The 26,029-nt window shown below is 41.2% G+C and overlaps 2 protein-coding genes across 12 annotated transcripts in view; one reads left to right on the top strand and one right to left on the bottom strand.

Moving 5' to 3' along the window:
• The window catches only part of aven (apoptosis, caspase activation inhibitor), a 40,254-nt gene extending 34,538 nt beyond the window's left edge, over positions 1-5,716 (top strand). Inside the window, exons 3-6 of the mRNA XM_030404952.1 lie at positions 1,814-1,884; positions 3,340-3,435; positions 3,563-3,887; positions 5,013-5,716. Of these exons, the coding sequence (XP_030260812.1) occupies positions 1,814-1,884; positions 3,340-3,435; positions 3,563-3,887; positions 5,013-5,149 (629 nt within the window). The 3' untranslated portion in view covers positions 5,150-5,716. The remainder of the gene's footprint in view (positions 1-1,813; positions 1,885-3,339; positions 3,436-3,562; positions 3,888-5,012) is intronic.
• Positions 5,717-5,773: 57 nt separating this feature from the next.
• The window catches only part of ryr3 (ryanodine receptor 3), a 138,525-nt gene continuing 118,269 nt past the window's right edge, over positions 5,774-26,029 (bottom strand). For 7 of the 11 annotated variants that reach the window (XM_030404939.1, XM_030404940.1, XM_030404942.1 and 4 more), the window contains 29 exons: positions 25,165-25,277; positions 24,338-24,389; positions 24,168-24,227; positions 23,893-23,992; positions 23,137-23,216; positions 22,891-22,967; positions 22,728-22,801; positions 21,720-21,734; positions 20,766-20,846; positions 20,585-20,673; positions 20,370-20,498; positions 20,154-20,258; positions 18,856-18,937; positions 17,423-18,708; positions 17,253-17,305; positions 17,018-17,180; positions 16,781-16,867; positions 15,913-16,116; positions 15,660-15,790; positions 15,014-15,056; positions 14,711-14,838; positions 14,103-14,163; positions 13,452-13,598; positions 10,949-11,083; positions 10,204-10,360; positions 9,974-10,038; positions 8,500-8,600; positions 8,365-8,416; positions 5,774-6,796 (listed from right to left, as the gene is read on the bottom strand). In XM_030404939.1, the coding sequence (XP_030260799.1) occupies positions 6,701-6,796; positions 8,365-8,416; positions 8,500-8,600; positions 9,974-10,038; positions 10,204-10,360; positions 10,949-11,083; positions 13,452-13,598; positions 14,103-14,163; positions 14,711-14,838; positions 15,014-15,056; positions 15,660-15,790; positions 15,913-16,116; positions 16,781-16,867; positions 17,018-17,180; positions 17,253-17,305; positions 17,423-18,708; positions 18,856-18,937; positions 20,154-20,258; positions 20,370-20,498; positions 20,585-20,673; positions 20,766-20,846; positions 21,720-21,734; positions 22,728-22,801; positions 22,891-22,967; positions 23,137-23,216; positions 23,893-23,992; positions 24,168-24,227; positions 24,338-24,389; positions 25,165-25,277 (3,966 nt within the window). In that variant the 3' untranslated portion in view covers positions 5,774-6,700. The remainder of the gene's footprint in view (positions 6,797-8,364; positions 8,417-8,499; positions 8,601-9,973; positions 10,039-10,203; positions 10,361-10,948; positions 11,084-13,451; positions 13,599-14,102; positions 14,164-14,710; positions 14,839-15,013; positions 15,057-15,659; positions 15,791-15,912; positions 16,117-16,780; positions 16,868-17,017; positions 17,181-17,252; positions 17,306-17,422; positions 18,709-18,855; positions 18,938-20,153; positions 20,259-20,369; positions 20,499-20,584; positions 20,674-20,765; positions 20,847-21,719; positions 21,735-22,727; positions 22,802-22,890; positions 22,968-23,136; positions 23,217-23,892; positions 23,993-24,167; positions 24,228-24,337; positions 24,390-25,164; positions 25,278-26,029) is intronic. The other 4 variants (XM_030404941.1, XM_030404949.1, XM_030404948.1 and 1 more) reach the window with 1 other exon arrangement.

Here is a 26,029-nt window from a genome sequence, read left to right as displayed (position 1 = left end):
TTGTTGGTTATTAAATTTGTTTTCTTTCAATTGGTGTTTCACAATCATTTCTACAGTTTCAGGCTGCTTTAATTTTCTGCTTGTTTTAAAACCAAACACACTAAAAAAGAATGTTATGTGCCTGCAGAAGACCCATTCATACTGTTTGAGCATTTTTAAAGGTCAGTATTGAGCTCTAAATACGAAGCTGCTTGGAAAAAAAAATATTTCAGAAGGTTTTTGGGGCATTTTTGCCTGTTTTTGACATCTTATAGTAGAGACCTTGGATACTGCGATTATTTTGTGTGCCTACAGCCTCGGGTACACCCACAAAAAAAATATTTAGTAGCAAGTGGGTGTTTCAGCCCTAATTTTTAAATTCACTAACATTTTCAAGGCTGAGTTGCCTCGGGCGCCTGTTAATAATTCACTACTTTGTTACTGGAATTTAGTTTATTTGTTCAATTCACTCAGTGTTTAGAGCTCAGACCTTTGTGTGTCTCTTTTTAAATGCTTGACACCGGCAGTCCAGTTCCAACCATGTTTGCTGCCATAATTTAAAAAAAGGAAAATATCCAGGGATCATTGCAAAAAAATTGTACATCGACAAATATATTGATATCTGTCGGGCTGTTGGTCTTCATTGGGAAAGTACAATCAGCATTCATTTCCAGGTCAAATGACTCTGCAGTAGTCGTAGTTATTGGCTCCTGCTATGATGGACACCCAGGCGTACATGCTCATTTACGTTCCTTTTCCAGTGTGTTGCTGTGGCATTGGTGCAAAAACAGATTTCCTTCCATCTTCGTGGGAGCGGTGCATAAACTTTGTGCAGTCGGCGTTAGGTTTAAAATAGAAACTGAAGCATAAAAAGATACAGAAAAAAAAACTGTCAAATTGTGGGTGGTTTGCATGCTGCTGCTTTCCACTGATCCCTGCTTTCTGGTGCATTTGTGATGTTGATGGTGACACAACTCATCCACTGGCACTGGGAAAGATGCAAGTCACCTATTTTGAGTGGGTTTACTGCTGTTTAAAAAAACAACATGCATAGAGGCGCTAATCTCTGTGTAAAGTCGGTATGTGAAAGGAACGGCTAAGGTTACCATGTTGGAACAAAGACGAACATTTCATCCAAAATTATTCAAAACCATCCCGTTCTTCCACCCATAATTATACGTACTCGCGCTAGGTGAAAACATCCACAACACGAGGAGTTTTAATAGTGGTGCTTCACACCTGACACTGTGTGTTCTCGCTGAGTGGTTGTGTTGGATGTTGTGTTTTGACTCAGCGCTCCTTATACATGGTCTCCCCTCTGTACCTCTCTCACACTACACAAGTTACATCTGGGTGGTTTTCTCTCTTTGTTCATCTGTTTTCTTCATCAAACGGCAGACTGCTCTGTTAACCGTCTCTACCCCTCTGATGAATGTGCGGCTCCGCTGCTGTATGTGCTTATTAATAACACAACCTCAGTGCCTTTGTAGTTACAAGAGCCCTCAGCCGGTTGATGTGTTTTGGAAGCAGAGTGGCGTCATATGCTCGTCCTGCTTAGGCTCTCGAACCGATCAACAGTTTACACAAAGCTATTGACTGCTTTCCAGAGAAACACTGGTTTGGCATTTCAGACATCCGAGGTGTGAAGGCCACTCGCTCTGCAACTTGTTCGCTCGCGCACAGCCTGGAGTTGTCTCGGTATTTGAAACGAATAAGAGGAGTGAAGATGTGTTGTTTTGAGGTGAACTAAAACAGACTGTTCTGGTTACCAGCAGCCCTACGGGGAGTTGACTACAGCAGTTTATGTCAAATTCTCTGTCTGTGTCTTTCTCAGGGGATTCCTTCACTCAATTCCGGTTTTCAGAGGAGAAGAACTGGGAGATGGACTCATTTGCAGCCAGTCAGGTAAATCTATATCCTGCCCACCCAACCTGCAGCAACTCTGCCTTGTTTCTCTGTCTTTCATGGATTTAACCCCCTCTGTGAAGTATGGATCCCTCAAGCTGACATTACGTCTGTATTTGAGGTATTAAGGAGTTAGAAAACAGAAAATGCTATTGATGCATTCGGCTGAGGGAAGCACCGATACCGATGTCTAAAATAACAGTTTGGTCATACACATTAAAAGATTCTTTTAAAGTTACCGCTTCAAAAGCCTTTTTAGCCTGCTAACAGAGCCTTACAAAATAAAAGCAGGTATGTCACGAGCCAGTAACTCATGAATGTTTCAGCGCAAAACTGATGTGACACAGCAAATCCTATCGAAGCTGTGGAGTATTAAATCATCCCTCAGGTGTGCATGAACTACAGCTTAGGCACCAAAAATACAAAAATCGAGCCCCGTGAAAATCTAATTATCTTTCATCGTTAACAACTGAGATGAGTCTGTATCATGCATTCCTGAAGAACAACATAACAAGCTGCAGAATTTGAACCAGTCTCCAGTAATAGGCTTGAAGATGGTGCTGCTGGTAGCACCCTGAAAAGCCGTTTGTGCTGCTACACGTGGGCTGAAACTCGGATTATTTTTAGCAGGCATTGTCTATGTTTATAAGAATTTCACTGTGAAATAGCCTTCTGAAGAAAGGCTTTTAAACTTAGGACTGCCCTTGATGTTTCTCTTTTTGAGGTGCTGGTAATAATGTCATGATAATATTAACTAAATTAATTCATTTAAACTGAAAAAGCCCAATTGACAACACGCTGATGTCAGACGCACGCCCGTCTACAAACCAATCAAGTGCAAGTAAAGAAAGTCGCGGCTCTTGTATGTTATGATTAGATGTAGATATGTTGTGTATAGTTCTTACCTGCACTCACAGGAACAAAAACACAAACCTTGGCTTGGACTTTCAGGTGTGAAACGACCCTTTCTTAGCTCACAACCATTGGTCTGTCAGTGGCACCACCAATTTGGCAACCATTAAATTAATGTACTAATTGCGGATTTCAACACAAATCTCTCTATAATCTTAAATTTGACAGCTTTTGAATTTGTCATCATTTACCCTCCCTCAATCTGCACTTATCTGTGTCTGTGTATACAAAGCAGTGCATCCAACAGTCAGATTACATAACGGTTCCTGAACTCTTTCTACTTCTTGTGTACAGTCAGTGCTACAGTGTTTTGTTTCACTCCTGTGCAAGAACAAAAGAGTACTGACCCACACTAGCAGGCTACTTATAATGATTACAAAAGATTTAACATGTTGCGCTCAACAGTTTTTTTTTACATCACGGCTCAGTTTTCTCTAAATTTTTAGCACTGCTGCATCAGATTGAGAAGCAATGAAATAGAAAGCAGGGACATCAAATTCGTGACTGCTTTTACAATGGTTTTTTTTCCTGTTTCCTCTTTAGATGTCTGCAGTGTTCGTTGACCTTCCAGCGCTCGCACAGAGCCTCCAACAAGTGCCTCTCCATCAGAGACTCAATCTGGAGGCCGAGCTGGTTCAGGTGAGTTGTCTGACTACATCTCCTGCACTTTAAACAAAAACTTTTATCTAACCGTTTACAGACTTTGGAAATTATTCATGTTTAGAATCTCACAGCGGCCAATTTTTTCCCACTTCTCCTGTTTCAGGTGTCGACACCAGTAGAGCTGCCCTCTATGAACCTCGCACCTAAACAGGAGATGCCCAAAGCGGCCGCATTCACTCCTCCGTCCGCAGCTCTAAAAGCCCTCAGCACCAACCAGAAAGCCCCTGTGGATACAAACTCAATGACGGTCACAGACTCACACGTTTCCTCGAGTGCTGCAGGGCCTCCACCAGTGGCTGCTGCTGCTGCTGGAGCTGAAGATGATGATGAAGAGCTGGACCAGCTGCTCAGTTTACAGAAACCAGTCCTGGGTGTTTCAGGAAACCAGTCTGTCAGTGTCGCAGACGAGAGTGCAGTTCCAGAGACAGGTGAGTGTATTCAGCGTGCTTTATCTGAGCTCCCTGTATATGTTCCCAACTTAAAAAGGAGTATTGCATCATTTTATGGGAAATGTGCTTATTCAGGTTGTGGCACTCTCATATCTGCAGATTAAACATGAGACTAGAGCTAACAGCTGCTTAGTTTATCTTAAAGATTGTAGATCTACCAGCAACCTGAAAATTTACCACTTAACACTTTGTGTCTTGTTTGTTTAATCCGTACTTAAACTGAAGTGTAAGAACGACAATTTGCTATTTTAAGAAACAGCCCAAAACCCCTGTAAAATGGTGTATTGTCATTTGATATAAAAAAATAAAATAAAAAGTTTTTTTTGTTGTGACAGGTAACATGTTTATCATCAGAGAGCTTTAGATATTTGGAGACTGAATTGGTTACAGCGCGATGGTACAGTAGCTGTTTCCAGTATGGTTTTGGTGTGTAAGTTATTCATATTTACCAAAAGTTCTGGAAGCGGTCCAGTACATCACCTCAGCTGGCAGCCAAGACGTGGTCAGCGTTGTACCAGAGGACTATGCTGCAAAGTAACATCCACTAAAACTGTTTTTGCCACTGAAAGGGTGAGGTTGTGATTCCAAGTGTCAAATGCCAACTGTGACAGCTCACCTTGCAATTTATTTAACAAAGAGGGCCATCTCCAAAAGATTGTTTCCCTGATGTTTGTTTGACACTTAGAACAACAACCTCAGCCCGTCAGTGGCAATAATAAGCACTTTTAGTTGACATCATTTGAATGTCGGAGTTGCCCCAAAGGATTGCGTTACTGCCAGCTGAGGTGATCTACTGGATCGATTCCAAAGAATAAGTATGAATCATTTACACTTGAAAACATGTAAAGATACGGGTCAGGTTTAAAAATATTAGAGTTCCCCTTCAATGTTTACTGTACAGACATGAGTAATACCAATGTTGTTGTCTGAATCTGCCAGAAATTTTATAATCACATTACCCAAATGTCAAACTTTAGCTGAACATGCACAAAACTCAGAAATTGAATAATCTCACATGATGAGCAAATTGAAAAAATAAACTTCAGCATTAAAGTTCAAAACTTATGATGGCATAAGTTTTAACTCTGTTCTTTAAATCTGCAGTATATGAGGAAGTGAAGGAGGAGACAGAAGAGAAGGTGGAGAAGATGAAGGATGTCACACCATCCAAGTGTGCTTCCGTCAAGAAGGAAGTGACAGAGGAGGATCTGGAGGACTGGCTGGACAGCATGATCTCCTGATGGTCAACCACTTAAGAAAGACTGAGGAGTTGTGTGAAGGAAACCGGACTTTGGTTTCAAATTCTGTATTTCAGCTTCCGTCCTTTAAAAAGCATGTCAAAACTTGGCAGAACTTTAAACATTCAGCCTGAGAGCTGAGCACAAAGTTTACAGTGGACAGACATTTCTAAAGGCCTTTTTGAAAAAAGCGGTTGGTCAAGTTATTTGTTTTTCTGGTTCTTGAGGCTGAACGACACATAATATGTTAAGAGGTGTACAGACGGGACAGCACGTCTTGAACATTCGTTACATGTCATGATGTTCCCTCTGTACTTCACGTTTCACAGAAATCATTCTCTGTTCCTGGTGAGACTGTGAAAGTTACGCACCGCAGGAGTGTCGCCATCGGAGAAATCAGAGCTGCCGAACGGACGGACGGACAACACGTTTGGTTTATTGCGTCAATTACTTTATTCATTTCCTCCCCCCCTCATCAAAAGAAATGCAGTTTACCAAAGCTACTACATACATACAAATGGCCATACAATAGCAGTTAACCATTCTGTCGTCAATAAATCCTTGAACCAAGATGTGTTTTTTGTGTTTTTTTTTTCATCCATTTTGTTGTGGGGCTCTTCTACTGTGGAAAGAAGTGCAGGCGGGCAGGACACCACAGCTTCGAAAACAAAACCAAACTAAGCAACATTTACACAAGGATCATCTAGATTTTATACAACAAATGTTTTCTCTCTCTCTCTTTTTTTTTTTTTTTAAATGTATTTTAAAGCCACAAAACTAGCTCGAGCTAAATCTGCTTGTAACTAATCCGGAACTAGAACGCACTGCTTGTGTCAGGAGGAACAAAAATGATTAATAACTTTTTTTTTGCATAGTTTCTCATAAGGCACGTCGGCACTTGATAAACACCTAAAGTGAGTCGTCTCCGGTCCTGGAAGAACCATCTCCTGTAACTCCTCATTTCATTTGACAGATTTGAAAAGGCAGATCAGGTCTCACTCATGTCATGTGATGTTGAACTGGATCAATAGTAGCAGCACACATCCATTCAGTTGGTTTGGTAGTTAGTGACACTAACATCCTGGCGTTAATCTAGAAATTGTGCATATTCAGACATTCAGTTGTCATGCTGTAACCCTTCACGTGTATCAAATGTCTACACACAACAAATTGTGCAACAGGTTGGGGTTAAGCAAGTGAAAAGGCAATGTGAATCAGAATCAAAAGAAGAATTTGCATAAAAGAAGCGTCATGGCAAGTGACTACTTTTCGGTAACGAGGAAGAGGACTTGGATGCACGAAGCCGAAAATGTCCAATCGTCAGTCGTTCGTCTTGAAAATCATTTTCTCCAAATCGTGTTTCGTTATTAAATTCAGAATTTTTTTTTTTTCGTTTTTTTTTCTCTTCACATTTTTTCGACACCATGGCAGCAGAGAAAGTCCAGCGAGTGTCCAGGTTGTGTTAACAGGGTGAAGTCAAGTTCAGAGTCTTTTTCAGATAGAAGGAAAGTAAAGTAGAGAGGGGTGTTCGGGCGGCGGGCGAGGCCGCCCTCTCTAACCCAACTGGTCCTCATACTGCTTACGGAAGCAGTCTCCAGTAGGGAAGAAGTCCCAGCATCTCTCCTGGTACATCTTCCACACAAAGGACTCCTGGAGGGGAAAGAAAACAAATCTGATGATGTGAAAGCAGGTTATAAAGATTTAAAGGGCACTTCATCCATTTTGGATCAGCTTACTTAATTGACAGGGCTGTGCACAATTAATGATATACATTTGCAATTTCAATAAGAATCTGTGTCAAAATCTAGAGTAACCAGTAATGGACTTTAACTAACTATAATTTGCTCTAGAACAATTTTGAGGTACTTTCCACGAGCATGTCCATTTTCTGCTACCTCATTCATTCCCTCCACTACATTTATTTGATCATTTAAGTTACTGGATACTTTGCAGATTCAGATTCTTAAGTGTTGATTGGCTCTGATGCAACATCCTTTCTGATCTGAAATTGACAGCCTAAGTAGCATATTTTTAATTTAATGCATCTATCAGCAAACAGACACAGGATGCACTTATACCCATAACTGGGAAAGAGCTGAATATGGGGCCCCGGTGTCCAATTAAAAAGATGTTATTTGTTTAAGGGAAATGAATCAAACAGCTGACTGTACATTTAACCAAATTTAAATACAAAGTTGGCAAAAACTCCTACAGTTAACGTCGTTTCACGCTGCAGATTCAGCATTGATGATGAACGGTCCTTTTCTCTTTTTGACCTGGTGCATACATAACCCAGAATGCAACTCAACCGCTAACAGTTTGGTAAGTGATTAGGGTGTGTTATGCTAGTTGCGACTAATGTAGCCTCAAGCTGCTATTGTTAGGCCGAGATGAGGAGCGGGCTACAGAGTTTCGGAGACGCCTCCAGGTTTCTTTTTCCATTTTTTTTAAACTCACACTCTTCAGACGTAACAAATGCTGACTCAGGTGACATCACTTGAGGTAGCGCACCAGGTTTTTGCACCTGGAGCCACAACAGGGTCTTTCACATATGCAGCGTTACTTCCCCAACCCCTGTATAATGTTGTGCAGCTCTTTAAGCCTGTGGACGAGGCAACAGCCAAGAAATGTACACCTGATCAGGGAAGTATGAGTGACTTGCATCCATACTGTGTGTTTTTATATAGTTGTATTGTGCAGTTATTACTTCATAATGCTAATTTGCAGCTTACATGTTGCATATTTTGAACGGTGAAAAAAGGCTGCATACAAACATGCATCCTACGGCGATATGCAGCATTGGTACTACTTGTAAGAAGGACACTTCATCTGTCAATTAAGACCTAAGGTTTGTGATCGCTGCAAGTAGCTCCAATGTGATTCTTTTTGCAGCATGGACGACCTGCAACAACCTTCTTAGGCTAAATTTGTGACATAAGAACAGAGCATACACATCAAATATCTCTCAGGTGTACGACAATAACAAGCTAATACCAAAAAAGTCAAAGTGAGCCCACGCGTTGCTTGTTCCTCCTGCTTAGCTGCACTTATGCAACATAAGTGGGTTGAAATGTTGCACAAGTGAAACCTACTGAAGTTTCTGTAACCTTGCTCTGTTGTCTTGAGATTGATCAGACAAGAAACAGCATCTAAGTAGAAAATGTTAAAGAGAAGTGAACTGAGGGTAAAACATCGGCTGTGGAAATCTCGACACATACCTGACCCGTGTGTTCAGTCTCGTCCTTGTTGATCAGGTACATCAGGAAAAACCTGCACACAGGAGGAGGGAACGGTGTCATTGCTGACAATCAGTAACACTTGAAACATTATTTTACGTTTGTTGCTGCACTCACAGGTAGTTAGCTAGGTTGTGCTCTTGTAAGGTGTGGGTCTCGAACCCATGAGGCGTTCGGTCAAAGTAGTCGTTCCCAATGCCACATATGAAGCATTTGGTCTGAAAGAAGAACAAGGGGGTGTTTACATTTTGATTCAGCTCATTCATTGCACTCGTTCATGCTGTATGTGTTTCGCTGTAACTTGGTTCAGAGACATTGTTTACGCTGAGGTGTCAGCATAAAGTCTCAGACGGACAGGTTACTCTGATTTGAAAGTTTCAGCAACTTGTCATCCTGCATCATAATCGCCGCATTTGACCGACGGAAGGAAATCATACTCTGCTGATTGATGGCTAATTATGCTGCACTTAACTGACACTAATGTGTTGATTTATCTTCTGTGGTGTCGCAAATCACTCACAATGGGACGGCTAATTAGGTGTGTGATTAGTCGGGACTGTAACTCGTTTTTTAATTCGTCTTTCACTGTAATGTTACAGGAGAACACGTGGGGTTCAATCTACTTGATCCAAGTCCATTTTTACTTGCCCCTATACAAATAGTTTCATTTATTAGTGGTTATTAAATAAAAGCAAAGACCAAAGTTGATTGTCACATTTATATTTATTTCATTGATTCATTCTTTCATTCAATGACACGTTTATTCTTAATTTAAAGGAGACATTTTATGCTCATTTTCAGTTTTATAATTTTATTTTGGGTTACTACTAGAATACGTTTAAATGCTTTAATGCTCTGCTGCTACTGCTGCAGCACCCTCTCTCTGAAACACTTTCACTTTAAAGCCCCGCCTCCAGAATAATCTGTCTGCTCTGACTGGTCAGCTCACACATGCCTGAGCCGGCACCGCTAACAACGACAGAGCAACTGTTGCTAAATCAATTCTTACCATAAGACATAAATTACGCAAACATCTGACTTGGTGACAGCGTGATGTCACAAAGTCACGGAATTAAAGGCGGGACTACTGATGAGGCATTTTAGGAGCAGTGTTTTCTGTGGGAGAGAGGAGCTTCTGTTGGCGCGGACTCTGACTTTTTAACTTTTAACTTTCAAGATCTTTTACCTGAACAGGAACCTTTACAACACTAAAGAAAAGGAAAAAACACATTCTTGCATTTAACAGTTTTTAACCACTAAAAAGGTTTGCTTGTGCCTCAGCTCCTAAAAAGGTCTTTACCGACTGTCATTTCCTCCTGAGTGACACCTCAACTATGAGCAGGACTTATTCATACTTTAGCTTTTAAATTCATTTGATAAAAATCAGACATTTGCTGAAGTCAGGCGGTCTTGAGCGAGCGGTTTAGTCTGAACCCGAGTAAGACTAAACCCCACACGTGCTCAAATGAACCGCAATAACCAGACAAACACGTGAAGGTTCGACTTTGAGCAGCTGTGTTCAGTACTTTCCTGTACACTTTTGCAACAGTTTATAACTCATGGAAAAGAACATTGTGGCCCCAAGTCTCACCTCCATGTCCTCCTTCACCTGCTCCTGCTGGTCTCTCAGCTCACCAAAGGCATCAATGATCAAACCTGAAAGAGTGTGGTCACAATAATCCGTATGACTTATCTTATAAACACATCTAACAGGAGGATATGAACACATGACAAGGCTGGGGTCTGTGGTTAAAAAAAAGAGGAAGAATCACTTTAAGTTGACCACAGACAGCAAAATGAAGAAGTATAAAGATAGTGTACCCTGAATGATGGCCAGCAGGATGACAATGACAAAGAAGAAGAAGGTGATGTCGAACAGGATGCGGTAGAGCTCGTATGGGTCTCCAGCTGGGTCCTCCAACTCGTCTCCAATACCACCTCCAGCTCTCACACCCACGTACATGTGGAACAAATAGCACTGCCAAAGAGAAGAACGGGTGAAGATCTTAGACCTTCAGAGTCATTTCACACATTTATTTTTTTTTTCAACTAAAGGCAGCTGAATCTTATTCTGCGGCAGCTAGGGATGGAAAATGAAATCCGGAGTATCTTTCTCTCATCCTACATTCCAGATTAAAATAAACTAAATCAAGTGCACTCTGTGGCATCGTCTATCGCTGCAAGACAAAAATCATGAAAGCCCTAAAGAAGCAAAAGATATTAAAATAAAAAGTTAGGAAAATGTAATGTACTTTGAAATCTGTGCTATACAATAAATAGCTTGAAAAGGATTCATTTCCATGCTCTACTACGTGTGCCGATGAAAAAGTCACAAAGCTCACAAATGAAAAAATACTTTGCACTGCCCCGTGGTCACCTCCTGCATTCATTCACACGCTGATGAAGGCCATTAAGCTCATCAAATAAAAGCCTAGGTTATCTTTTTCATGTGCAAACATTTGCCCTTGCCAAATGATACGGCCTTTTTACTTACAAAATGAAGCCATTTTCTATTCCCACAAACTGTTCATAAATGCACAGATATTAAAAAGGTGGTCCGACGTACTGTCATCATGTCGTCACACTTCATGTCGGGCTCGTCTTCGTCCTCGCTCTTGTTGTAGAACTTCCTGAAGAAGTTGAAGGCTACCACGGTGTATAGGTACACGACCACGGCCAGCAGACCCACAGTCAGAACAAGCTGGAAGCAGAGACGGTTCATTAAAATGTGGTACATGCATGAAAACATTTAATTTGACCTTTATTCACCGGTAACAATCTGAGCTGAGAGTCAAGGGCGGCAGCAACCTCCAAAGAAGAATCTTTTTCTTGTTTAAATGTAAATTTTAACACTTGTAGCTTTTGTCGGAGAACTTGTTGATGTCAGTGGAGGTCTTTAAGTGGGGAAAGTTGAGCACAAAAGAACTGCAATTTTTTCGAGGCCTCTACAGCTCAACCGAGGATTTCATGGTGGAGATTTTCAGTATATAAAGACTTTGAAATAACAAAAATCCTATCCACGCCATTACAGAACTTCATCATGCCCCATAGATGACGTTACATGTTTCTTATTCTGCATTTTTAAAAATATACATACTGCTTGTTGCATGCAGGCCTACTATTAGTTAATCTAAAACAGATGTTAAAATGGATGTTATTTAAAACTACTGATTGGATAAAACTGTATATTATAGCATTAACACAACTGAATTTATGTTTAGCTAAAGTGTCTATCCGTGAGGCTACTTTTATCAATTCCGACCATCCATTAACTGCTAGCTTTTTCATGATTTATCCATCACATATCCATTAGCAAACTATTCCAGCAGTTTACCCCTTACTTTTAATTGACCATTTCAGTTGTTTTTCCACTACTTTTAGGGCTGAGAATAACTGATACATTGGGTTTAACAGTTGTACTGTATTCAAAGCATTGTGCTCAATGTAATGCTAATGGATCAACAGTTATTAATACCTAGCTTGAGCTTTAGCCCGCTAGCTCTTTTAAGTGTTTATCCATTAGTTAACAATCTGGCATTCATTACTTTTAGTTAACTATTTGTTTATTCATTACTGACCGGGATAAAGTTGAAATAGATAGCTAAATGTTTCAGTTAGCTAGCCAGTTTTATCCATTACTTTAACTTAACTATTTTAATTATTTGTCCCTTAGCTTCAGGCTAAACGTAATGGATACATTGGGACAAAGAGGTGAAGTAAAAGTAATGGATGAATTAAATTGGCCAGCTAAACGTTTGAGTTAGCTAGCTAGCTAGTTTAACTATTTATCCGTGACTTGTAATTAACTTCATTTCATTTGTTTATCCACTACCTTTAAGCTAAAAGCAATAAATAAACCAGGGTGTTAAAACATGACAACAAATGAACAGTTGGTGAACAGTTAAAATAACTAGCTGAGGTTAAAAGTTAGCTAGAAAATTTTGATTTGTATCCATTACTTTTAGCTATTCCTATTGTTTACCCATTATTTCAAGATGGTTTTAACTAATTCAATTTCAATCATTTCTTAGTTTACCTTTAGGTCATTATTTCAACCACTTTTCCATTACACAAAGCTGTTTAATAATTTATTGTGCATTGCTGGAAAAGGTTGCTAAAACTGTTAGATAACATTTCCCTGCTCATATGCAAACTAGTTCTCATTAACTCTGAGCTATTCCACAATCCGTCCAAGTCCCTGGCAACACTCTAACCATGGTGCAAAATTAAAATCTTTGTCCAAAAGCAAAAAAGGTAATGAATGCTCAGATTTTACCAGCAACTCATTAGTTTAACATCGAGTTCTGTTGGCTGGTGGATGCAGCAAAGCTACCAGCCACTTGGCTGCTGAGTCTTTTGCCTTCATTAAATTTATGACAACACATCAGCAGCAACAGTATGAAGGAAATTAAAATCTATGTCATCTTTAATTGAAACTTGGAAAGATATTAAATTAAAGTTACCACGTAACATAACTTCCCTTCCCAGTTTCTCTCAAGTGTGAATGACCCTACAAGTCAGAAGACGTGAAATAAGCCTCGTGATGAGCTGCAAAACATCCTCAAGAGCAAATCAACAAATCCTGTCGCCTTTGTCTTTTTATTTGTAGTTAATTCCATTAATTTACTACTCGTGTTTATTTCTAGACATCCTGTGTCCTCAAGGACTGTGACTCCGCATAAACAAAGCCTTTCTATTTCAAAGCTCTGTCATTCTTTCCAGAGGATAATTTCTTCATTTAATTATGTTGCTGCCCGGTATGAATCATGATGCTATTCATTGCAACCCATTATCTATGACGGACCACATGTAGATGCAGATTAGATTAACAAGTATGTCAATGTAAAATGAGGTCCTAAAATAACAGTTTAGCCTGACAGCAGCGCGATATTCCTAAAAACTGGTCTGAACTTGAGACAATTCAAAACACCCATAAACATTTGCCTTAATTTTAAGGCTCACAGGTTCAAATTAGATGCTTGGAAAAGGGAAAGCTTTTCGAGCATGGAGTAACTATTGTTGATCTCCTTGCCTGTACTCAGTCTCCCTCTGCTGGTCGAACCACTCACCTGCTTGCCGTTGTGTGTGACAGAAGACAGGATGGTGCGGAGCGTCTTGAAGCCCATGGCGATGTCCAGCAGATGGGCGGCAAAGAAGAAGTTGTTGAAGTGGCCAAAAATGGACATGACGGTGTACCAGATCAGATACAGGAAGTTCTGCGGCAACAAATCAAAATGGTTTGAATGAAAGTACTGAAATCGTTGAGCATATACGACAGTTCATTGTAGGGTTTGACATAGTAGATTTCACATTTCAACAGCCACTTGATAATATACATAATATATTCCTCATTTATATTATGTTTTAATTGATACTCTTTTTTAAAATCGTATTATTCTAGGTAAGCACAGCCTTTCAACTCTCCCAATGTGCATTTAACTTCAGATTTCACAACCAAAACACATTAAAAAACAATCACATCCAAGTTGTTTTCTGGGTTAATCTTCTCTCAGACTTATGTTTAACTAGACTTCTCCTTGGTAACCAGTCAAGGTAAATGTTGCACTCCAGACTGACGCGATTAACGCCGATTCAGAAAATGGTAATGAGTTACAGAATAATGTCGTCAAACAAATCCCTGATTACAAGACAAACATTTTTATGGTTTTATTTCTCCCACTGAAGTGTGAATCCACTTGATCAACATTAACTGGACTTACATTGTCAGTCAAAACAACGCCCAGTTTCCAGATGTGGTACTTCGTATCGATGGAGCTCAGCCTGTGGATGAGAAAACACAATGTTAAATCAGAGTAGCGGAGCAGCTGATAGCTGACTTGCAAGCAAAAAAACAACTATAGCTACTGTGACATTTAAGACATTTTATCCAAGTATTTAAAAATATGAAGAAACTGGATTGTATGTGTTGAGGTCGTGGGTCAAACAACAGGTGAGGTATTGTTTTAACTTAAAGCCCAAGTCGCGCCTTAATTTAAATTCATTTGAGCACAATATTCAACAACCCCTTAAGACAAAGTTACCTATTTTCGGTATTCAGTGGTTGCAAATAGGCGTACTTGTTACAAGCAATTAGTCAATGATCACTTGGGTTAGTGCTAAAATCCATGGCTTTGAACAAAAACACCCCAAAGACTAAAAACCCAGACTGTATATGTGTAAAACATGTTCTCCTATGCAGACACACAATGCAATAATAATAACAACAATAATAATATTTAAACAACAAATCATTATTGGAGTCTGTATTGAGGATTGTCCAGCCTTTACAGAGATGTTACAAAAAGGAAAACAGGGGTTGGGTCCTCACCAGGAGAGCAGGGAAGCCTCCTTCTCTACAGTCTCCACTGTGGGGTCAAAGTCCAGGGCGCTCTTATCCAGGCCTAAGAGCTCAGCGATGCGTTCAGCTCCGTACATGTCTCCGTATTTGTTGATCACCTACACATTACATAGGGAGGACAGCAGTGACAGACGAGGTCAGCCTGTCTTAGAGACAGTGTAGCATCAGAGAGCGACAGCGATGCTACAGTAAGTGGTTTTTACATGTAACACTTACACCACACAAGTACATCATTTACATAGACAAGTACAGATACAGACTGTACAGACTCACCTTTCGCTTGATGAACTTGTCCCAGTAGTTGTTGGGGAAAGACCTGCGATACAAATAGTTTGATAAAATACATCATTTACAGACTCTTTAAATAAATTCACTTCCAAAACTCTTAATATGGTACTCTGTTGCTGATGGGGCCAAAATAATCCCTGAGCACCCCCAGCTGACACATTTTGCACGAAGTTTCAATTTAATTTCTGTCAAAGTTCGCATATTGTATAGTTTCTAGTCAAGCTTCACGTAATGACTATCTTAAATATTGATTCATTAAGCTTCTATTTTTAAATAAATCCACCAGGTAAAGTTTTTAAGTTGTTTAAAATGAGAATATGCAGGTCAAAAATAAACTTGTGCAGTTTATTTATGCCCCTCATGCTTTAATTAGGAAGCCGTAACCTACAAATGTTTAGCTTTTTTATTTGACAAATTACTGCCAAATCATTCCCACTAATCGCCACTCCAAACTTTCTCACGTTGGTCAACAAGGCATGAGACAGATAATTATACTTGTCAAATACAGATCTTCATGGTTCTAATGGCTAAGTTAGGGAAAATAAGTGTTTCTTTCTCCATGAAGACAGGGTGATAAATCCAGATTTGACACTGCTGCTGATGCCAGGTGTGAGCGAGTCCTCGGACTCACGGCGTGTTGATGACGAGGCGATCCCACTGGCCCTTGATGTCATCGTCGGACGGCTGTTCAGTGATGTAAAGACCATCAAATTCAAGCTCCCTGGCGATCTCCTTCTCCCTCTTGAACACCACCAAAGGGACCTAGAGGGCAAATGTTAAAGATGCCCAACTTACAAAAAAACTTTGACGTACACCGTGGGATCGTCTGCAAAGAAATGATTCGCGGCTAATTAAAGACATGTGAGTCTCATGACTGCGCCTACCTTCAGACAGTAGTACCCAAACAAGCAGAGGAGTGAGATGACAGTGTGGAATACAGACAGGAAGCGCAGAGCTGGTGCCATGTAGCCGGTGCTCTCCTGCAGGACGAACTCATCCATATCGAAGAGCGTGTTCTCGTCATCCTCGTCCTCCTCGCCACCCCAGCCGTTTTCATCATCATCTTCCTCTTCACCTTCACCAGTGACCTACAGAGCATAGAGTTTATATACCACATGTGCAATGAAGTGGTTCCACTCCAGAGTTATTACAGCTGCTCCCAGTTTTGGGTTTAGCTGTTGAAAGGCATTATCACCTTGAACAGAGGTACGGATTTCTCTGTGTTTGAAGATCGTTCAAAACATTTTGGATGATTTAAATACAAAACTCAACCAAATGTAGACCAGATTTCTAGTTGTTTTAAGACATTTTAACGTGGAAAGCCTGCTTGTAACTTTAAAAAGCAGGACTTACTTTTGGCTTTTGTAACTCAAAGTGTGTTTCCAGGCCTGAGTCGAGCCCATTTTTAAATTAGTTTTCAATTTGAGCGGACTTGAATTAAAACACCACATGCACAGGGTAAAAAGAAAGTCAAAAGTTGGAAAAAGAATGTTTGTAGACTCGGTGAGGGTGAAAAACTTGTGCAAGAGTGCAATGAAATCTTCCTCAACCTTCTGTCCCTCTGAAGAGACTAAAACTGAAGACTGGAAAAATGTGTGTGATCAACTCTTTATCTCAGTGCATTCAACTCCCAGTGTTTAAATAATAGTAGCAGAAAGAAATGCACATTTATTTGTGTTTTCTTTTAAAAACATCTGTGGAATTTCAGTTAAAATGTGAGCTACATTGGGACAGGAGTTTTACTCGAGTTACCTTGTAGAAGAGCAGAATGAAGTTGATGGCGAAACACACAAACAGAGCCAGGAAACGCATGTTGTAGAAGTTACGGGCCAGGTAGTTCTGTAAAGAAAAGGTTTGGTTAACAGCAAAATCACCTGCTGACTGCCTTCTAATTGCATATCCACGTTTCCAAAACAAATGACAGAACAGGGGATGAGAGCTGAGCTGAACAATACTGAAGGGTATTAACATGTGGTGTGGGGCGCTCACCAGCATCTTGGTCATGTAGACATCCAGAAGAGCAAAGACACTGGACATGAAGGCCGGGGCCGCCTCTTTAGGCTGACTCGATTTGGGTTTGGGCTTCTCCTCCACCACCGGCTCCTTCGCCTCCTCCTCCTTCGGCTTATCCTCCTTCTCCTGGTTCTCTGAGCTGTATGCAAAACAGTTCATTTTATTTTGTATGATGGCATTGAATCTTCCTCTCTCACTTAATTTTACTCACTCTGCCTTCTCTGGTTCGCTCTCGTTGGTTTCGACCGGTTTGGCAGCAGCTTTCTGCGAGAGGAGTAATACATTTTCATGAGCTGAGGTGGAATGTGAGCGACGATGAAAGGAGATAGCTACAGGGTTTCAAAGTGTTAGTCAGACAGAGGAAGTTATTGAACTGCGCACCTTCTTCTGATCGGTGGTAGAGGTCTCTCCTGATAACTCAGAAACATCACCCAGGCCTGGCTCCACGTGTTTCCCGCCCTCCCTCTTGGGGTTTGTCAGCATCTCCAGCATCATGTCGACCTCTGCTATATCGCCCGCTGGTGTCATGGCTGTGTCTAAGCTTCCCGCCGACTCTACCGTCTCCACTTTCTCTCCTTCGATCACATCTCCGTGGATACCAAACTGGGTCGGGTCCGGCATGTTTCCGAGGATGTCCGTCACCTTCATGTTCTTGGCTCCTTCGACCAGGCCGCCGCCAAACATGGAGGACCAGATGACGTGGAAGAAGCCAAATATGAGGCTGTAGATGCCCTTGAAGAAGCCGGTGAAGAGCATCCAGAAGAAGGAGAAGAAGCCTGTGATGATCTCCCTGATGCTCAGCTTCTTGAACTTCTTGAACTGCTTGCGCACGTTCTTAACTGAAAAGATTTGGCGGACGCTGGCGAACTTCTTCTTCACCGAGTGGCATGCGGTGGAGAAGGCAGAGGCGGACTCCAGGGCGCCCTCTTCCTCTCCAGACAGCTCGTCCAGGAGGCTGTGTGGCTCCTCCTCTTCCTCCTCCTCAGGCTGTTCGACCACATCCGGCTCGGAGATCTGCGAGGCCAGCTGCATCTCAAAAATGGTGTCCTCGCAGAAATTCACAAACATCTCCATCTTCTCGCTCTCCGCGCCCTCGTTGACCACGTCGAAGATGAACTGACGCTTGGACTCTTTGACCTGCGGCTTCTCCCACTGCTCGCGGCTCGACTCGCTGATCTCGAAGTACACCCGCTCGATCCGCTTCGCGCTGCCCATGATCTCAATGCGACCCAGGTAGGGCTCGAAGTAGCTGAGCACGCTCTCCGCCAGGTCCAAGAAGGTGGCGAGCCTGGAGTCGTGCGGCATGTGCTCAGACAGGTTGGTGAGCAGCACAGCCACGTTGAAGCCGATGTCTTTGGCCGGCTCGTGGAACCGCTCCACAAACTCTGTGTAATTGAACATGTCATTCTCGTCGGCCTCCGCACACGAGAGCAGGAACTCGATCTCAGACTGGCTGTACTGCTTCTGGCTCTCCATTGACTTCTGGAAGTCCTTCTTTGAGATAATGCCTTTATACTCAGGATCGTACTCCTTGAAGTTGTCCGAGGTCGTCAGGTCCTTCAGTTTGAGGAACATGTCGAAGAACTTCAGGATCATCTCCACGTTGTTAGAAGACTCCATCAGGGTGTCGACCATCTGCTTCCCAATTGTTCCGTTCACCACATTGCCTAATGACGGAGCACATGCATTTGAGTAATTATACACAAACATAACACAGACATGTACTAGAACTGTATCCACATGTTTGTCTTACAAATATTTTGAGACATCTCATGTCATGTCTTTGACTTTGATTGACAGCGTCAGGCTCTTACCCTCTAGCAGAGACAGCATCATGACAACCATGTCCTTCTGTAAGTCCATCAGCTCCTTCAACAGCTCGATCTGACTGGCGTCCTACAAAAAGATTTGTTTTTGTTAAAGCTTTGCTCTGGGGGAGTTTTCCAAAATCGAGAACGCAGAGTTGTTCAGACTCAAATGTGTCTCAACTACAAGATCATTATTAAATAGAGGCTCAATAAAAGTTCTTAAAACACAGAGTTCCCAGCTTGAGGTTAAGGACACATCGACAGGTATAAAGATATATTTATCTATATTTATATATTACTTATACCGTATTTCCTCAGGCCTAAACAATTTAACTGCTTATGACTTGTGTCCACAGCAGACTGCGGTCAGAGATTTTACCTAATTTTCAGCTGTCACGGGCCAAAATAAGTTTGTGACACCAAATGAACAAATCTACTGAGATAAATGAGGACAGTTATTATGAATAACATCTAACACTTTGTAATTAATTAATTAATAAATGGTAAATGTATTGTTTTTCCACTGTTAAACAGTGAAATGCTTTTCAAAACATGTGTTAAGCCCTTGCAAATGATGTTTGTAATACTTTGGAAACATCCATTGCAACTTTATTTTTTGACAATTTTTAAACACCAACTCGTGCAGTATTACTTTTTCACTTCTCAATATAATTCACAATACTACTACAGGTGCAAAAATACCTTTAACTGCTTTTATCATTGTATAAACTACCTTTTTCTATTGTAATTGTTATTGTGGTTGTGTTTCCTAAATGTATCTAATATGTATCATTATTCTATTTGGCACTGACGTCAGCATTTACTCCTTTTAATTACTAGTCTATTGTGTTTTTGTTTATTATTCTAATGTTTAGGCATCGTCTGGCAAGAAGAATTTCCTTTGGGATTAATACAGTTCTATCTTATTTTATTCAATCTGGGTTTATAAAGCATTTTGTTGTTTGATTGCTGTAAAATAACTATAACCTACAGTTTAATTAACTAAAAAATGTACCGTTTACAAATGATGGCTACTATAAAGTATTACAAAATTGTAATGTAGACTACAGTAAGTATGGAAATGAAATGATACAATGATGACAATGAAGTATAAGTTAGTGCTAAAACATTCTCATTTCAACACACTGTTGTAGCCTTTGTGGGTTATTAATTCATTATCAATCAATCCACTTCAGGACAAGAAATCTCTGCATTGTTGTTGTATTCTTTCAAGCTGAATTTCTTTATATTCTTAAAAAGAAGATGTAGTAGTAGAATAAGAATAAGAACATGATTTATCATACCTGAGACAGCTTCATCTGCATGTTGGCGAATACATGCAAGAAGCCAACAACCGCGTCCCACAGTCTGCTGTGAGCTAAACTCTGCTGGTTCCCAATACACGGGCCCTAAAGGACAGAGAGGTGACAGGAAACATTAATATATGATGAAAGTAAATCGAGTCTTGATACTGCATATGTCTAACAGTGTTGACTGAGGGATCTTCTTCTTCTTCTTACCTGAATATACTCAGTCAGTGAGTTGAAAATCTGCTTGGCAACAGATAAAGCTTTGGAGAAGTTGAGCTTTCCGGTCTCATCGATGACATCTTTGCCGGAGTAGTACCAGTAGAAGTCACTGATTGATTCCTAAAGAACAGGATCACATTAGCCGACACTGAAGACGGTAGAGTGTGTGTGTGCATTCTGCAGCTTTGTATTTGTGCTTCACACACCTGGAGTCGGAGCAGATAGTCCACAGTGCTGATAATGATGTTGACTGTGGTTGTGTTTCCAGTCTGGGTTCTCAGGAAGTTCTGGAAATCTGATGGAAGGAAATATGTTCTTGTTATGGATCGCTGAGGCTTCACGGAGCAGCAGTGTACAAACGACTTATACGAAGCGAAGCAGCCTCACCTCCATTGTGGCCCTCGCACAGGAGTTGCAAAAAGCGGAACAGATCTTTGGTAAACTCATCATTCTGTAGCACCTTGGAACCTTAGAGGAAAGGACATGTTGGTGACGACAACTGTGACTTCTCATGAAAGAATTTTAATCTTTACTTACGCAAAAATAAGGAGGTTGAATAACATGTGAAACTCCCCTCCGAAGCAATTAATGAGGCAAGCATGTTCAAAAACATTTTTTGAAGTCCAGGGCCTTTAGATTGCAGGTTCAAAACTGAATCCAAAGAGATTGGGGTTTTTTTGGTAAAAATGCTCTTGTATTAAGTAAAACGCTAGGACATTTACATAAGCTGGAGGAAGCCTGATAACTTTCACATGCAGGCCGTCGTTGGGCCTGATGAAGGGCGTCATTTCAGAAAAGAAGCAGCGGACAGACGCGGTTACATTATTCATTTTATGGTCCAGTCAACAGAGCTAAGAAAAAAAATTAAAAGAAAAGAAATGAGCAAAAATACATTTCTGAGCGCAGATAAAACCATGTGAAAGTTAGACATCTTGTATGGAAACCAGCTTTGTGAAATAGGCCCCAAGTCCAAAGCAAGCCAAAGCTTTGCTTAGGCTGTGGAAGAGTCCACAAACCTCCAGTCAACCCCTTCAGAGGTGGCACTGATAGAACGGCAGATTGGAGCATCAGTAATAGGATTTGCGTTAGTACATGTTAACATGAAAGGGGAATGGGAACAGATAACACACACACAAAAAAAGGACAGGCAATGGATTCTGAAGATCCACGTTCTGTGTACACTCTTAACAGTCTGCATGCACAGTGTGTCCCTACAGACATCTGAGGGAGGGAGAGGCTGGGTACCAAATAAAGCAGGGAGAGTATGGACCACAGATATGGAGGAGAGACATTCAAGGTGGAAGCATAGCCATATCAGGATGATCTAAATTTGCTATTTACCCCGCTGAGTGTGGACTGCCATCGATGGGTTTTTAAAATGAGAGGAAGGAGACAAACAATACACGAAGACATAAGCAAAAAGAGAGGACATTGAGTTACAGTACGAAGAGATATGAATATATCGGCTACGAGTGAAAAACAAAGTCATGCAGTTAAAAAAAGAATAGTTTTTAGACGAGGGAGGAGGAAAGGGCGAGGGGGGGGGGGAGAGAGAGAGAGAGAGAGAGAGTCATAGGCCTGGGTTGTGTCTACGTTGCGTCTAACGGGATGAGCTCCAAATAAGAAATCGGTCATGGCGGAAAAAATTCAGAGCAGTAAACGGAGACACGAGTAGTAACGGTGAATTGTTAAACACAGAACTCAGTTGAAATGTTTAGCAGAGGACTGAATGATGGAGAGACGGACATAGTTTGATGTGAGAAGCGTCGAGTGAAGAGTGTCTGTGTTGTGAGCGCTGGAGAGAGGCGGGGGGGGCGGGGGGGAGAGGGGGTGGCGTTTTTAATGCTGGACCATGTCCTCTAAAACGATACCTGGACTGCTGACAGACCGCCGCTCTGAGACGGACGCTAGGACACATTCCTACCTGCCTAAACTCAAGACTAAACTCTTGTCTACTGCAAAAAAGAAGACATTAAAGACACCACAGTGACGACCTCAGTGACTTCAAGACTGTAGCGCAAGCAGCAAACTACTTGTGTTAATCAAAATTCACATCGATAACAATGCAATTTTGATTATTTCCTCTACAATGGCCAGACAGCAACTACTGATTAGGAACTACCATTTTTTTTTTTATTGACAGCTCTGAAAAGACATTAAGGTTATGAAGTAAGTTGTCATGGTTCAGCATTAGCCTTGTGAAGGGAAAAGGATATTTTGTTGTTTGGTAATTAACAGGTGAGTCAACAGCACTGATCTACCGAACTATGAGGCAAAAAAATTTGTTTCTTGAAATGACTAAAGGAAGAAAATCTAATTTCCCATCTCATAAGACCTGTATTCACTTACTTGAACCTTCTTCTGTCACCATACCGAGTCCTTCTGCTTTGTTCTGCCTCTCAAATGCATTCAAGTCCAGGACACTGAGGGAAGAAACTCAAAAAAGTCAAACACGAGCACTTTCAGCCGGCGCAGAAGTTCCTGTTTTGCCGTATGGATGATACATCAGTACCTGCAGGACTGCATCAGTCCTGAGAGACTCTTGAAAAAGCCTGCATCTCTTTTCTCTTTCAGGTAATCAAGCATTTTCTGAGAGAAGAGAAGAGAAAGGCATCAAACTTCCTACTGTGCAAACCAAAACGCTGCCCCAGTGTAGCCTCTAAACATGCCGTACAGATATATGGACAGAGACATAGGAGTGATTCATGAGTAAGACAAATTGTGAACACAGTTGAATATCTGAGCGGGGTAATCTGACCTGCTGAACTTGCACGTTGCCTCCATTCAGGATGGAGATTCCCAATTTGAGGGTGCAGGTCACCATGGGGCCCAGACGACCTGGTGAGAAAGATAAAAAAAAATGGAAGATAAAAGGAGGACAGAAACGGGGCTGTCTGGTAATTGAGGTGATTGTGAGTTAAAAGCCAGAGTGCTTGGGGTTTTCAAACTCCAACCTAATTTTTTCGGGGGGTTCGACTTGAAAAGATTAAAAATCGCTTCTGTAAAAAGAAAGCTTTTGGTGTCTTGAGACACTTTGACCGCAAAGATCAGGTCATAGATGTTCAATGTTTCCCTCATAAAACCTCTTAAATGCCTTCAGACCTCATCTGAGGTGAAAAATAAACTTGCAGTTGTTTAAGGCCGAGCTCTTCACCACATTTCATCAGCAGGGGGGAATTCTGATATACTATGGCCATAAAAAAAAAAAAAAAATTAAATGTCTGTTTTTATGTAGCAGTGGCCCACAAAGAACTCCCCTATTACTCCGTCTGTGCTTGTAAACCAGCAGAAAGGTTACAGAATATATTAGTAACATATAAATGTCAGTCCCTTCTCCCTGCCTGCCCCACCGCTAAGACACCACGGCGAAAAGGGAAATAAGTCTTGTGACTTTATTGCGATATCCCAATGAAATTAATTACCATGCACACATTTGTGTACGGTATTTTAATTTAGTAGATCAATCAATTTACTGCGCAAATGTGTGAGTGAGGAGCGATCAGCTGGACGTCACCTTTACTGGCGCTGATCATCTGCAGCACCATCTCAGCGGCCCCACGGGCGTGCAGCCTCGCCTGCTGATACAGAATCTTCTGCTTTTCCATCTCTTTTTCCTGAAGAGCAACACACACAACCACACACACACACACACACACACACACACACACACACACAAAACAGTTATCACACACGTACATTTTATTGTAACAAAGGTTACTGGCCACAGGGTCATTAGTTTATTGTATTTCAGTAGTTCTGTGAGGAGGATCTCTGCCTGAATGAGCGTACCTCAAACGTCTTTTCTTTCCCTTCTTCCTCTTCTTCCTCCTCATCGTCCTCCGCGCAGCTCTGAGGACACAAAGGTCAACATTCAAAGCTCATTTTTTTCATGTTATTATATGCACGAGTCCTAACAGACATTTTTTATGTACAAAAAAATGACTTAAAGGTCGATCTACCTTTGCCATCATGTCTGCATAGGCAATATACAAAGGATCTTCTTCCAAGTAACTGAAAAGGAGCAAAGTCACACAAAAATATATCTTATACGTGCAGATGTAACAAGACCATATAACCTAAATATGGAGTCCTCATTCAATAAATCTGCATTAAAACAATATTATTGTGAAGTAAATCACTGTGAAGTCAGATACCTGAAAAAATTAATCAACGAGGAAATTACTTCTTAACATTAAAGAGCTGAAATATGAATTAATTTACAAAGCATGCGCGCTTGTAAAGCACCAGGAACATTGCATCCTAGGAATACTTTTAAGGAAAAAAAAAGGTCCCTCCGCGGTCTAAAGATGCGAAAGGTTTAAGTGAATTATGTCGTTATGTGTCCATGTGACACATGCTTTCTTCTGTGAGTCATTGTAAATGTATTCAAGGTTTATAGCTGGAGATTGTTTTGAGATGGTGGCTGAATTCAGGGGCTTCACTTTGTGTTGAAAAGTGGTAGGGGAGCTCAGATGAAAAAAACCCCAAACATATTTCAATTGTCTTAAGAAAACAAACGATTTCAGGCAATATGGGATCGATGAGGTCAGAGTAGATAAATACAGAGGAGAAAAATGTATAATGATCGCATCAGAATTCATTAATTTGTTTCTTTAAGTTATTTTTAGGACATCTTTGACAAATTTCGCTTTTAAAAAGTGGTAACTCAAAAAATAAAGCAAAAGGGGGGGACTCTTGTTGCACTGGAAACTCTGTGAATTCCTCCAAAGGCTCCTCGTCCCTGTGGAAACTCGGCTTAACACAGACCCACATTCCACTCTCTCACCTTCTCTCTGTCAGAGCGTTGTGGCTGAAGTGAAGAATAAGTTGGTGGAGAGGGTCTGGCTGGATCTCAGCCACCTCCTCTTCCTCCTCCTCCACAATTTTCATCGGGGTTTTCTGCAGGAGTGCACAGGTGTGAACAGTTAGATCTGCCCAGGTCTCATGTCATCATTCATCACCCCCTCTCATGAAACATCATCCCAGCACGGCTTCAACTGACCGACAAACGGCGACAACAGTACCTCATTCACACATTGATCGAAAAAAAAAAAAAAAAACACACACTGATGTGAGTCAGTAACATTCAACTAGCGCCGGCATGCAGATGAGTCTTTTGTCATGTCCCGGGTGATCCGTGGAAGGGACAGGACGAGGAGAGTTAAGAGCGGACGATGAACAGTGTTGGAACCAGTTTTCAAATCCATGCATGTTACAGCAAACAGATGCAAGCAGTAAGCCATTTGGTGGTATGACTTTGAACATGAAGGATGACGCTGACTGTACAGGAGCCTGACAAAGAGGGACTGTCACGACTACACAGATCTCCAAGAGTCCAAACTAATCTGACAGATTTATAGAATTAAACTGGTGATAAAAAAAAAAAATACTCTTCCCCAACAAGAGCAGCGAGTAATCTTGCGTAGCTGTACTTTAATCTGCTTCAACAGTTTCGGTGTCTTGATGAATTTGCTGCACATCTGCATACAGAGATCTAATATGAAATGTGACCTTCACATGACTACGCGAGCATGCCACTGACGCCACGTCACAGAACGCACTGTAACGTCACTCACACTACAGACTTACAGAGTACAGCGAAAAGACAACTGATGGGTTGGATCCAGATCTGACAGCCAAACAGCTAGTGA

The sequence above is a fragment of the Sparus aurata genome, chromosome 22 (assembly GCF_900880675.1).
Source record: "Sparus aurata chromosome 22, fSpaAur1.1, whole genome shotgun sequence".
NCBI lineage: Eukaryota > Metazoa > Chordata > Actinopteri > Spariformes > Sparidae > Sparus > Sparus aurata.
This window is presented reverse-complemented; position numbering and strand designations above follow the sequence as displayed.